General features: G+C 24.8%; 5 protein-coding genes across 6 annotated transcripts; 3 read left to right on the plus strand and 2 right to left on the minus strand.

Moving 5' to 3' along the window:
• The first annotated feature begins 12 nt into the window (after positions 1-12).
• Positions 13-801, plus strand: LOC122851525 (cyclin-dependent kinases regulatory subunit 1-like). The gene is made up of 3 exons (XM_044150793.1): positions 13-301; positions 399-526; positions 597-801. The coding sequence occupies exons 1-3, from the start codon at positions 246-248 to the stop codon at positions 692-694; spliced, it is 282 nt and encodes a 93-aa protein (XP_044006728.1). The 5' UTR covers positions 13-245; the 3' UTR covers positions 695-801.
• Positions 796-3,500, minus strand: LOC122851500 (5'-AMP-activated protein kinase catalytic subunit alpha-2). Its single transcript, XM_044150764.1, has 6 exons — positions 3,302-3,500; positions 2,839-2,967; positions 2,613-2,754; positions 2,290-2,528; positions 1,219-2,208; positions 796-1,142 (listed from the first exon to the last, which is right to left on the minus strand). Exons 2-6 carry the CDS (start codon positions 2,939-2,941, stop codon positions 1,039-1,041), a joined length of 1,578 nt encoding a protein of 525 aa, XP_044006699.1. The 5' UTR covers positions 2,942-2,967; positions 3,302-3,500; the 3' UTR covers positions 796-1,038.
• Positions 3,501-3,543: 43 nt separating this feature from the next.
• LOC122851501 (WASH complex subunit 1) lies at positions 3,544-5,685 on the plus strand. The gene is made up of 4 exons (XM_044150765.1): positions 3,544-3,746; positions 3,863-3,992; positions 4,064-4,604; positions 4,714-5,685. The coding sequence occupies exons 1-4, from the start codon at positions 3,725-3,727 to the stop codon at positions 5,524-5,526; spliced, it is 1,506 nt and encodes a 501-aa protein (XP_044006700.1). The 5' UTR covers positions 3,544-3,724; the 3' UTR covers positions 5,527-5,685.
• LOC122851504 (E3 ubiquitin-protein ligase Mdm2-like) lies at positions 5,301-8,038 on the minus strand. 2 transcript variants are annotated; one of them, XM_044150769.1, is made up of 6 exons: positions 7,549-8,037; positions 7,394-7,441; positions 7,153-7,299; positions 6,846-7,060; positions 6,056-6,770; positions 5,301-5,555 (listed from the first exon to the last, which is right to left on the minus strand). In XM_044150769.1, exons 1-6 carry the CDS (start codon positions 7,583-7,585, stop codon positions 5,536-5,538), a joined length of 1,182 nt encoding a protein of 393 aa, XP_044006704.1. In that variant the 5' UTR covers positions 7,586-8,037; the 3' UTR covers positions 5,301-5,535. The 2 variants fall into 2 exon arrangements, with proteins under 2 accessions (XP_044006704.1, XP_044006703.1); XM_044150768.1 differs by having other exon boundaries at positions 5,543-6,770; positions 7,549-8,038.
• A 1,252-nt stretch (positions 8,039-9,290) lies between these two features.
• LOC122851527 (WD repeat-containing protein 89) lies at positions 9,291-11,512 on the plus strand. The gene is made up of 7 exons (XM_044150795.1): positions 9,291-9,725; positions 9,798-10,027; positions 10,106-10,443; positions 10,533-10,664; positions 10,746-10,837; positions 10,918-11,020; positions 11,214-11,512. The coding sequence occupies exons 1-7, from the start codon at positions 9,568-9,570 to the stop codon at positions 11,364-11,366; spliced, it is 1,206 nt and encodes a 401-aa protein (XP_044006730.1). The 5' UTR covers positions 9,291-9,567; the 3' UTR covers positions 11,367-11,512.
• The last annotated feature ends 229 nt before the right edge of the window (positions 11,513-11,741 follow it).

The raw sequence follows: 11,741 nt of genomic DNA on the forward strand, positions 1-11,741 counted from the left end.
ATTGTTTATTTATACGCCAAAAAAAAATACACAAACAACATAAAATCGTCAATTGTTGATTGTTTTTTTAATTTGTTATTTTCATTAATAATTAATGAATAAATAATAGTGGATTAAAATTTGAAATATAAAAATTGTGTTAAATTTTGGTTTATCTTTTATACATACAATTTTGTGTTTGTTTATTTATATTTCAATAACAATATAATAATTTGTTTATAATAATTTTAATCAAGTAAATAAACATGTGTGATCAAATTCAGTATTCTGAAAAATATAATGATGATAAATACGAGTACAGGTTAGTTTTTGTTTAAAAAAAAATTAATAAAAAATTAAGACAAATATTGTGATATTAGTGTTTACAAAATTAAATTATTTATTTGTTTTTATTTTAGACATGTCATACTGTCAAGTGATATGGCAAGAAATGTACCAAAATCTCATTTAATGACAGAAACTGAATGGAGAAATCTTGGAGTACAACAAAGTCCTGGTTGGGTTCACTACATGATGCATACACCAGGTATGGTATTTTAATTTTACATACAATTATAAATTTAAAAATAAAAATATACTAATCAAATAATTTTCAGAACCTCATGTATTATTATTTCGACGAGCAAGAACAGATTTGCCAGTAACAACCAGAAATCCACAACCAGCTTCAGCCCCAACAACATTATGTAATTAAATAATATTAAAAATATAAAAACTCAATTAACATACAAATAAACAAATGTATATTTTTATAAAATAATAATATAATTTTTATTAATAAATGAAAAATAATAATGAACAAAAAATCAAGTAAATTTTATTCATTCATTAAGGTACATTCTGATCAATCACATAAGCTACATTTATAAACAATTAGTCCCTACATGCCTCAACCTTGGCAATAACAAAAGAAATAAAATAAAATTAATTATAATGAAATATTAAAAACCAGTTAATTTAATAATAAAATTATCAACGTTTTCAATTATCAAATAATAATAAAAGAAAAGAATAAACAAAAAAAAAATTATAATTATTTTATCGTGCCAATTGTGTTATAAGTGCAGCACACATTTCAAAAAATTCCATAGTATGATGACCAGTTGATTGTGGTGGTGGTCCACTTGGATCTATAAAGTCATCTTGAAATAAAAAAAATGATAATTAATTATATGTAAAATTAAATGTAATAAAAATAAAATTAATTATAATAAATACCTCTTATAAAATCTTCAGATTCATCACTAGATAATGATTTAAAATCCAAAAGAAAACTTTTATAATCTACTTGATAAAGTTGTAATGACATTTTACTAAAACGATTATTTAGTTTATTATTATGACGTACACGTACACTATATGCATTAATAATTTTCCATTCAAAATCAAGTGCTTTCATTGCTCTATAAACTTCATTCATAATGTCATTTGGTTTTGATTGTGAACGTATACCTAAATGCCATTTAGCACGTTTAACTGGTGTACCACGATTACCTTGTGGTTGTGGTTGTGTAGTTGATAATGATCCTTGACGTTCACGTAATGGTGCAATTCTTTCAGGATGTGGTCTTAATGGACTACTTATTCCATCACTTGGACTAGCAGCAATTGGTGCTGGTAATGGTGGTGGTGGACTTGATGCAACATAAAAATCTTTAAGTTCAGCTTTTGCTGCTTCATCAGCAATTCTTTTATTATCAATAATTAAATGATATGCTATTGCTAATTGATCATGTGGATCACCAGCAAGTAATGCTGCATGTACTTCAGCTTCTTTAACATTAAATTTTTCACAAACTTCATTAATAGCATCAATATCAATAACTGATGAATCTTGTTCAACTGGTGATGGAAATAAATATGTTGGTAAATCTTTTTGAAACCATTCATGTTTTTTAATATCATCAATTGTTGCACGTTTCATTGGATCAACTTGTAACATATGACATAACAAACTAACAACAGTTTTATTTAAATATTCTGGTATTGGAAATATTCCAGATTTAATTTTTCTAAATAATGTTGGTACATGTTCATCATCAAATGGTAATGTACCACATAATAATGCATACAATATAACACCACAAGACCATATATCAACTTCTGGTCCAGCATATAATTTACCAGATATTACTTCTGGTGCAGCATAATTTGGTGAACCACATGATGTTCTTAAAAACTCACCATCCATCATCATATTTGAAAGACCTAATGATGCAATTATAATCAACATAATCGACACAACATAACAATAATAATAAAAATAATAATTTCATATTATCAACATACCAAAATCAGCTATTTTAACGTGCAAATTGTGATCAAGTAAAAGATTTTCTGGTTTTAAATCACGATGAACAATCATGTGACGATGACAATAATCAACACCAGATATTATTTGTTGAAAAAATCTTCTTGCCTCGTATTCCTTTAATTTACCATGTTTAACAATATAATCAAATAATTCACCACCAGAAACATACTCCATTATCATAAATATATCTGTTGGTGTACTGATGACTTGATATCTATTAAATTTTAAAATAAAATAACAATATATTATTCAAATATCTAAAAAGAAAAATAAAGAGTTAATAAATATTAATAGTTACAATTTAATAATATGAGGATGACGAAAAAGTTTCAAATTTTGTATTTCACGTCGTATTTTACCAACAACATCTAAACTTTTAATTTTTTGTCTATTTAATATTTTAACAGCGACCTTGTGTTTTGTTAACACATGTTCACCAACTGTAAACAAAAAAATTAATTCATCAATTACATCAAATTAAATAAATAAAGAAAATAATAATTAATTATTTTAAATTTTTTTACTCTTGACTTTTCCAAATGTTCCAACACCCAGTGTTTGACCTAGTGTATAATGACCAATTTTAACAATTGGTTGTGGCTGATTAGCCTGATTTTTATCAGCCATTTTTTTATCTCAATGACAATTGTCCACTGTAAAAAATGAAACAACAATTAACCAACAATAAATGAACAAAAAAAAAATTTATTTTTCTTATATTCAACACACAATAACAACACGTCATATTTATTAACACTTTTATATTTAAATTTATACACAGTAAACTTGTTTTTAAAAACAAAATTATACATTTTCTTTTTTGCTTTTTTAATGAGTATTGTATACGTGACAATTTATTAAGTATTAAAGGGGACAAAAGAGTCAAATAAAAAAATATTATTTTTTCTAAATAATGTTTATAATTTAACAAACAGATAAATAATAATAATAATTTATTTCTTTTTTTGACAGTGATGTTAAACTTACCAGCACTTTTTGGATAATGTCAATATGATGCAAAAATATATGTGAATTTTTTTATTTTTATTTTCAAGTTTATTTACATGATTTTCTTTTTTTAGCCACTCATTTTCTTGTTAGATACGTTTTGCTTGCTTCGCAGTAGACTGCTCCTTATTTTTCTGATACTTTTGGAGTACTTTTTTTGTTCTCTCACTCTTTTTTTCTCATGCTCTCTTTGTCTCTCTACGTAATAGATCTCATATTCCACTACGTTCCTATTGTCCAACAATAAATAACGTTGTTGTTAAAAACTTAAAACTTAGAAGTGAAACGTAATAACAATTAACAAACAAACATGAAAATTAAATATTGTTGACATTTATAGGTTAGACAAATATATTGTCAAATTTAAATTGTTATTCTTGTTGTCAGTGTTAAACAATAACAATGTTTGAAAAAATTGAAATAGGTAAAGATTGATAAATTGAAAAAATTATTTTACTATCATTAGTTAATTTGTTTTTTTTTTTTTAAATTTATTTTTAATTAAAATACAAATGATTACTCTTATTTTTTTTTTATCAGGAATTATTGATAACAATGCTAGACATGAAGATACAATTCTTCAAATAGCAAATTGTCTTGATGATTTACAATCAGCAGCTTCATATATTTTTAAATCAATTGATGGCAGACTTGCTGATTATAAAAAAAGGTTAAATTTAATAATAAATAAATAATGAAAACTACCAGATGATTATTGATAATTTTATTAATTTTTTTTAGATTGAAAAATGTTAAAAAAAAAACATGTCGAATACAAGATCAATTGCAGTATCTTCAGAATAATATGAATATGAAAGCAACAAAAATGTATTCAGATTCAAAATATCCAGCAAATTCAACATATCAAGAATACAAAACAATAATAAATATTGATGATGATAAAAAATCAATACTATTAAATAATAAATCACAAAAAAAATTAAATAATAATCAATCATCAATAGATAGAACAAAAAATGATAATTATTATTCAACAGAAGTTAATTTAAAAGAAAAATTAGAATTTTATTATGTTAAATCATCAAATGATAAAAAATCAAATATTGAAATGAAAGAATCATCATCATTATTATCAGCTGATTGTGTGTCATCAGTCAGTGCACTTTTGATAAATGAATGTTTGAAATCTGATACACCGGTACATCATTTATCTGGAATAAATACCAAAGAAATTCAAGATGCACCAGATTCAATTTCACAACCTTGGCATTCATTAGATTTTGATTCACCATCATATTTATATGCACCAACACTGGGAGAGGTAATTTAAAATATTATTTATTTACATTTAATTATATATGTAAATAATACTTGCCTATTTTTGTTTTTCTTTTGTGAATAATTATTGTTTTTTTTTTTTTTTAAATCAGGTACCACAAATAAATGTTCCAGCATTACTTCCTGATCTTCCAGGTATTGTTGATGATGAAAAATTTGTACTTGATCTCAGTACACAAAGTCCAATTGCTCCATCATCAGCATTAACATCACCAATTGTTAAAGTTGATCTTCCTGAAGATGTATCAATTGATCATTTGGTAGAATCATCAAAACTTCCAAATATTAGTGATGATATTGTTACAAGTGATACAGCAGTGTTACCTCCACCACCACCACCTCCTTCTCATCCAAAATCTTCTGAGTTGATTCAACAACAAAATTCAACAGTTGTTATTTCACCACAAATTGATACATTACCTTTATCATCTTCAACATTACCTCCGCCTCCACCTCCACCACCACCTCCTCCTCCAGTAGCACCAGAACCACCAACAACATTAACAATAATAAAAAAATCATCAACAGATCAAACAGTTGATGCTAAAAATAATATTAAAATACCAATTGCTCCTGTTGATGACAGGACAAATTTAATGGCAGAGATACGTGCTGCTGGTGGTATTGGTAAAGCTAAATTAAAACAAAAACCAACTGATTCAACAACAGAAAGATGGTCTTCAGCATCAGTTGGTGGTGATTTAATGGCTGATCTTCATGCAAAATTATCCCTTAGAAGAAAAGGTATTGCTGGTGGTGGTAGTGGTGGTACTAATGGAAGTGGCATGAGTGCATTGGAAAGAATATCAAGACTCATACCTCCACCACCAAAGCCAAGTGAAGATATTAATTCAGCAATAAGTGATAATGATTCACAAGTTGACGCTGATGAGTGGGACGATTAACATCATTGACTATTCCATTTTTTTTTTTTCTAAAATAAATAATAACATGTAATTATCAATTATTAATATTTAAATATAAATCATTCCTTATTGATTAGGAACAATAACACAGTCTAAAAAAAAAAAAAAATTATTAAATTTGAAAAAAACAAAAAAAAATTATCTTTCTTTTCCTTCAATAATATATAGCACATAATAAATTTATTTTACAATCCGATATTTTTTTTTGCACAATAATGTTGAACAACAAGTGTTCAAATCGAAATCAGAAACGTATTTGTTTTTTTTTTTTTTTTTTTTCTAATACCAATTAATTATTTAAAAAAAAAAAAAAAAAAAAAAAAGATTATACAAATCATTTTGTCAGTTATTTTAATAACTGCAATCATTATTTATTTTTTTTTATTTATTCAGCCAAAAAAAGCTTTCAATACATTCGTCACTTTTCGATTGCAAATCGGACAATATCTACTTTTTTTCCATGATAGTTTAGCACAATTATAGCAACAACAAATATGTAAATCTTTACCATGTGCAAATGCACCATCTCTTGGTGCAACAGTACATATCATACAATTTTTGTCATTTTCATTAGAATTTTGTGATGAATTGATGACCGATTGACCACTAATTGATCCTTCACTCAATGTACTAACACTTCTTTTCATTTTACAAACATTTTTAACAGCATCAAAATCAACTGATTCATTATTACCAACTGAATCAACAGTATCAACAGTATCAACACTATCAACATTATCAACACCATCATTTTTAATAACAGATGAACTTAATATTGATAATGATGATGATGATGGTGATGATATCATTGATTCAGTTAAATTATTTATTGAATTATCAATATTATTATATGGACCTATTGAACTCGATTGACTTTCTTGGCTTGCATTTGATGCAACACCTGAATCTACGGTTGATCCTTGTGATAAAATTGTTTCTGATTTATCTTTTTTATTGTCATTTTTAATTTTATTTTTATTATCTGTTTTATCGCGTTTTCCTTTCGCTTTTGGACGTGGTGTAAAGTAACTTTTTCTCAATTTATAACATTTTTCACAATAACGAAACAAAGGGTTATTTTGAGTTGCATTGCATTGGATGCATTTCCAGTAGTCTGTATGGGATATTTCACTGTCATAAGATGTTCGACTGTCATCACTGTTATCAGCATACTCAGTATCAGACTGAAATATTTCAAATATTACATTTGGAGCAATATATTCCTGTAATTATAAATTATAATAATTAAATATCAATTTAATAATTTAAAATATTTATTAGACAATATTATTAATTACCTCATTTTCTGATGACGATGTAAATATCAGTGGATTTTCATCATTTCCAGTATCAGATTCAGAAACTGGTTCATATTCTCTAGCTGTTATCAGCATTCCATCTTCAGATTCAGACTCTGAATCTGGCTCATAATCCATTGATTGATAATTAGTACCACTTAATGTTATCCAAGTGCCTGGACTGGTTGATGTATCAGATGTATCTCTTGCATATTCTTTAATTAAATAATGTTAATATTATTTTTATATAGGTATAAATTGAAGTTTTTATTTATTTTTATAATAATAATTAATGATAATATCTTACCAGTTTCTTGACCCTGCAAACTATAAATTGATTCATTATCACTGTCTAAATCACTTGGTTGTGATGATTCACTTTCGAGTATGACGTTGTAACAATAGCTAAGTCTTGTTTTTTTATAACTATTACCATTTTCATGATGATTATCATCTGTAATCAAACCAACCATGAGGTCAAAAAATATATTAATAAAGCTTTATCAACATGTAATATCAATAATTAATTTTTAAAATTAAATAAATACCATCGGATGATGAATTACTCCGCTTCCATACGCCAGGATTCAATGAGACTACGATTGAATGAAATTAATTTTAATTTTTTATTTATTCCTTGATAATAATTAATATATAATTTCATTTGTTTTTAATTTTTTTTTTGAAAAATAAATATACATACCATTTGCTTGTTTTAATGGACTTATTGTAAGGCTCATTTTGGTATTTTTAAAATTTTTTAAAATTTATTTAATTAAATAATAATAATGAATGAATTTATATATATATTAAAAATATAATATTCACGCTTGGTTCACACTAACGCCATTCTCACTAACACTATATACATACATACACACTATTGAAATTTTTTTGCTTTTTTTATTTCTACAATGAGAAGATAAAAAAAATAAAATAAAAAATTATATGAAAGGGATCCAGTGTTTCTTAAAAAACTGAGGGATATTAGAAAAAAAAAAAAAAAAAAAAAATAGTAAATTAATTCAAGGTCTCGCGTACACCTCTCTCTAGTACTCAAAAATCCGCCATAGTAGTGAAATTTTTACGTGGTCACAGTCCACAGACAAGGCAGACACGCTTTTTTTTCAATGCTTACGTTTTATCCAGTTTTATCTGTTAAAACCTGTATAAACATGTTTAGACTACCAACAGCGCACCCTATTCTTAAAATATGTGAGAGAAAAAAAAAAAGGGAGAGAGGAAGATGACGATAGTAAACGTTGCTGATCATGCGCACCGAATGAATGAAATTTAAAAAATAGATATGTAATTTATTTCTATCATGTTCCACTATGTTCTTTTAGTATTTCGAGTCTGTTTTAGTCTAAATACAATGATAATATATAATATTGAATTTTCATTCTATATCAAAATACATTTATTTAATGGTACTATACTATAAGATATAAATATCACATTTATTCAATGAATATATATGTAATTAATTTTTAAGATTTAATAATAATTATATGAATAATTGAATTATTTATTTACAGTATCATTACATATTTCAAATTAAACGTGGATTCATAAGACTCATAATTATTCAAGTTTATTATTAATTTAATGGTCAATATATACGTTTTATAAATGAAATTTTTCATAAGTTATACCAATTTAACAATGTCAATAACCACATAGTATTAGACTTTTTGAACATGACATTATGTTTAGTTTATTCAGTAATTGCAATAAATAAATGTTGATAGAGAAACGAGAAAGAATAGAATCATGAGCATATAGTATAATTAACACATTGACGAATCATTAAACAGATACGTAAATCACAGATGAATGATAATGATAATAAAATCAGATATGACAATTTATTAAATATTATGAATATTAATGTAAATTTATTTCTTTATGTTCATTAAACTTGATTCATGTATGTATATGAATATTTATAAATTTGATGATTTTTATCATCTTAGTTTATATGTTTTAGTCTAAAATTTACCTGGAAAAGACATGGATTGATGATAATTATTGGTGTCAATGTTGATTTTTTTTTTGGCAATTTTTAGTAGCCCATTTAAATATTCAATAAATCGATGTAATTGAAATTTTTCATTAAAAATTAATCAAGTATTTTTTATTCATCAAAATACTTTGAAAAATATTTTTTTTCTTTTTTAAATGGATATACTTACATTCAAAATAGAAATTCGAAATGATATTGCAGTAATTTTTATCATTTCAGAATTATATTTTTTTATGGATTTTTTTATTTCTATATATTGTATTTAAAACATATCAAGATTTACTGCAATTTACTGAGCTCTATGTTTTTCACTAAGCATAATTTCTATGACTACGTTTTCATAATTTCATTTAATATTTTTTTTACTTTTATATTTCTATCAAGATATGAGTATATTGTTCACATTGTTATTTTAAATTTTTTGCAGTATTTTAAATAATTTCTTATGTAAACACACACAGTCGTAAAGGTGTACACTCAAATAAATTTTTGGCGACTCATACAACAGTCTTCAAAACATAACCACCATTTTTTTTACAAATAATTTACTCCAACACGTTGCAATTCATAAAACAAATTTAGAAAAAATAAAAAAAACACATTTAAAAACCAAGTAATTATTGAATTAAATTATTTTTTATTTTAAACAATTGATTCTTATTTTGTTGATAAAGAGTACTTGTTGTTGTCATCAAAATGCCCAAGAATAATGAACTAAATGGTTCATTAAAAACATCACCAGATAATGTTAATAAAAATCATTCTTTATTAGAAAAACGTGAAATGATATTGTCAATGTCAGATTCAGTGTCTTCAAAAGACAATTATATTCTAAATCTCAGTGGAACACAAAGGTGAGCATTAAAAATTTTAAAAACTAATAATAAATTATTAATAACTTGATTTTGTTTGTTTTTATAAATTAGCAATGAACCAGAATTTAGAGTATGTACTGGAATGTCAGATTATTCATGTGTTGTATACAATGTGGGTGAAAAATTAACAAAAATTGCAACATTAACTGATAATAAATCACCAATTGTTGGCACAAAATTCAGTACAACATCAAAAAATATTCTTTATATTGCAACAAGTACAGGTGGTACAACTGTTTGTGATTTACGAGCTAAAGGAAAAATTGTTGGTGAATTTAAAGGTAAATAAAATACAAAGAAAATAAAGCACCATTTAACAATATATAAATATTAACAAAATACATTTATTATTACAACAGATAATTCAGCTGAAGGAAAGTTAAAACCTTTGACAAGTTTTGATATAAGTATTGATGATAAATTACTTGCTGCTGGGACAGAACATATTGGTGGTGATGCATTTATATTATTTTGGGATGTTAGATATAATAATTCAAAAACAGCAGATGTTACAACAAATTTACTTGGTGGTTATTGGGAATCTCATACTGATGATATAACTAGTCTATCATTTCATCCAGAAAAACAAAATTGTTTATTATCTGGAAGTACTGATGGTTTAATAAATATGTTTGATTTAACACAAACAAGTGAAGAATCTGCATTAACAATTTGTCTTAATACTGAATCATCAGTGGTATGTATTTTATAACAATAATATTTTTTAATAATTAACAAATCTATATCAAACTTGGGACTAATTAATTTATATTTTATGTTTGTTAGGATAAAATTGGATGGTTGGATAACAGTGATGTATGGTGTACAACACATACACATGAATTACAATTATGGCATCATGAAGATGCAATACCATTTGGTAAATATGATCGTGCAGTTGTTGCTAAAAGTTTAAATGTAATTATTTATTTATTATTTCGATTAGCATTAAATAATTTTGATTTTTCAATATTTTATATTTTTTTATATTTTTCACAGAATGAACATGTTGAAAATTGTTATTTAATTAACATGCATAATCGTTCTGATGGAGAACCATTTTTACTTGCTGGTTCAAGCACTCCAAAAAGGTAATTCAGATAAAATTATTTAATTTTTTTAATACACTAAAAATCGATTATTTAATTGGTAATATTTTTTTTTTTTACAGTGAGAATTTAAATGCACTGGCAGTTGAGTCAGATGGTTTTAAAGTTTATTTAGATTTTACAGAGAATGAACAACTTGTTCGTGATAGTTGGTATCACACTAAGGTAAAACAAAAAAATATATTTTAATTTTTAATTTGATGAATCTCTATAGAGCAATTTTTTCATTTGAAAATGATAGATATCAAATTATTTAAATAAATTTTAACACTTAGTTATTAATTTCGTTCAAATCTTTATAATTACTATCAAAGACAAATTTTATTTATTGATTTTCACTTATATTTTAATTTTACAGAGTGGATGTCTAGTAACTGGGGGAGAAAGTAGCTTATTAAATATCTGGAAACCAACAGAAGAAATTATCAATAGAATGGAAAAAAAATCATTATCAAAATTGAATGGAAAAACAAGCATTCGTGATAAAGGAAATCGTGCAAAACCATATTAAAAAAAAAATAATAATAATTACCTCATGTTTGATAAAACAATCAATTTAAAAAATATGAAAAAAAAAAAATAATAGTTTTAATGCACGTTCATATATATACACAAAAAAAAAATATTTTTTACAATAAATATAAACTTGAAAAAAAATTGTATTTAATTATTATTAAATTGTTTTTTTTTTTTGTATTAATATTTTTATTTTCAATTTTTCATATGTACATTTATAATAAATATTCTCTTGAGGCAGCTAATATTATTATTGATGAATTTGTGAAATGATGGTAGTTTTTTGTGATGATAAAAAAAATAGAATGTCTAGCTTTTTGGAAATGTAAATTTCCACATTATAGCACAACAATAATAAGAAAAAACAGTA

The sequence above is a fragment of the Aphidius gifuensis genome, linkage group LG3 (assembly GCF_014905175.1).
Source record: "Aphidius gifuensis isolate YNYX2018 linkage group LG3, ASM1490517v1, whole genome shotgun sequence".
Classification (NCBI taxonomy): domain Eukaryota; kingdom Metazoa; phylum Arthropoda; class Insecta; order Hymenoptera; family Braconidae; genus Aphidius; species Aphidius gifuensis.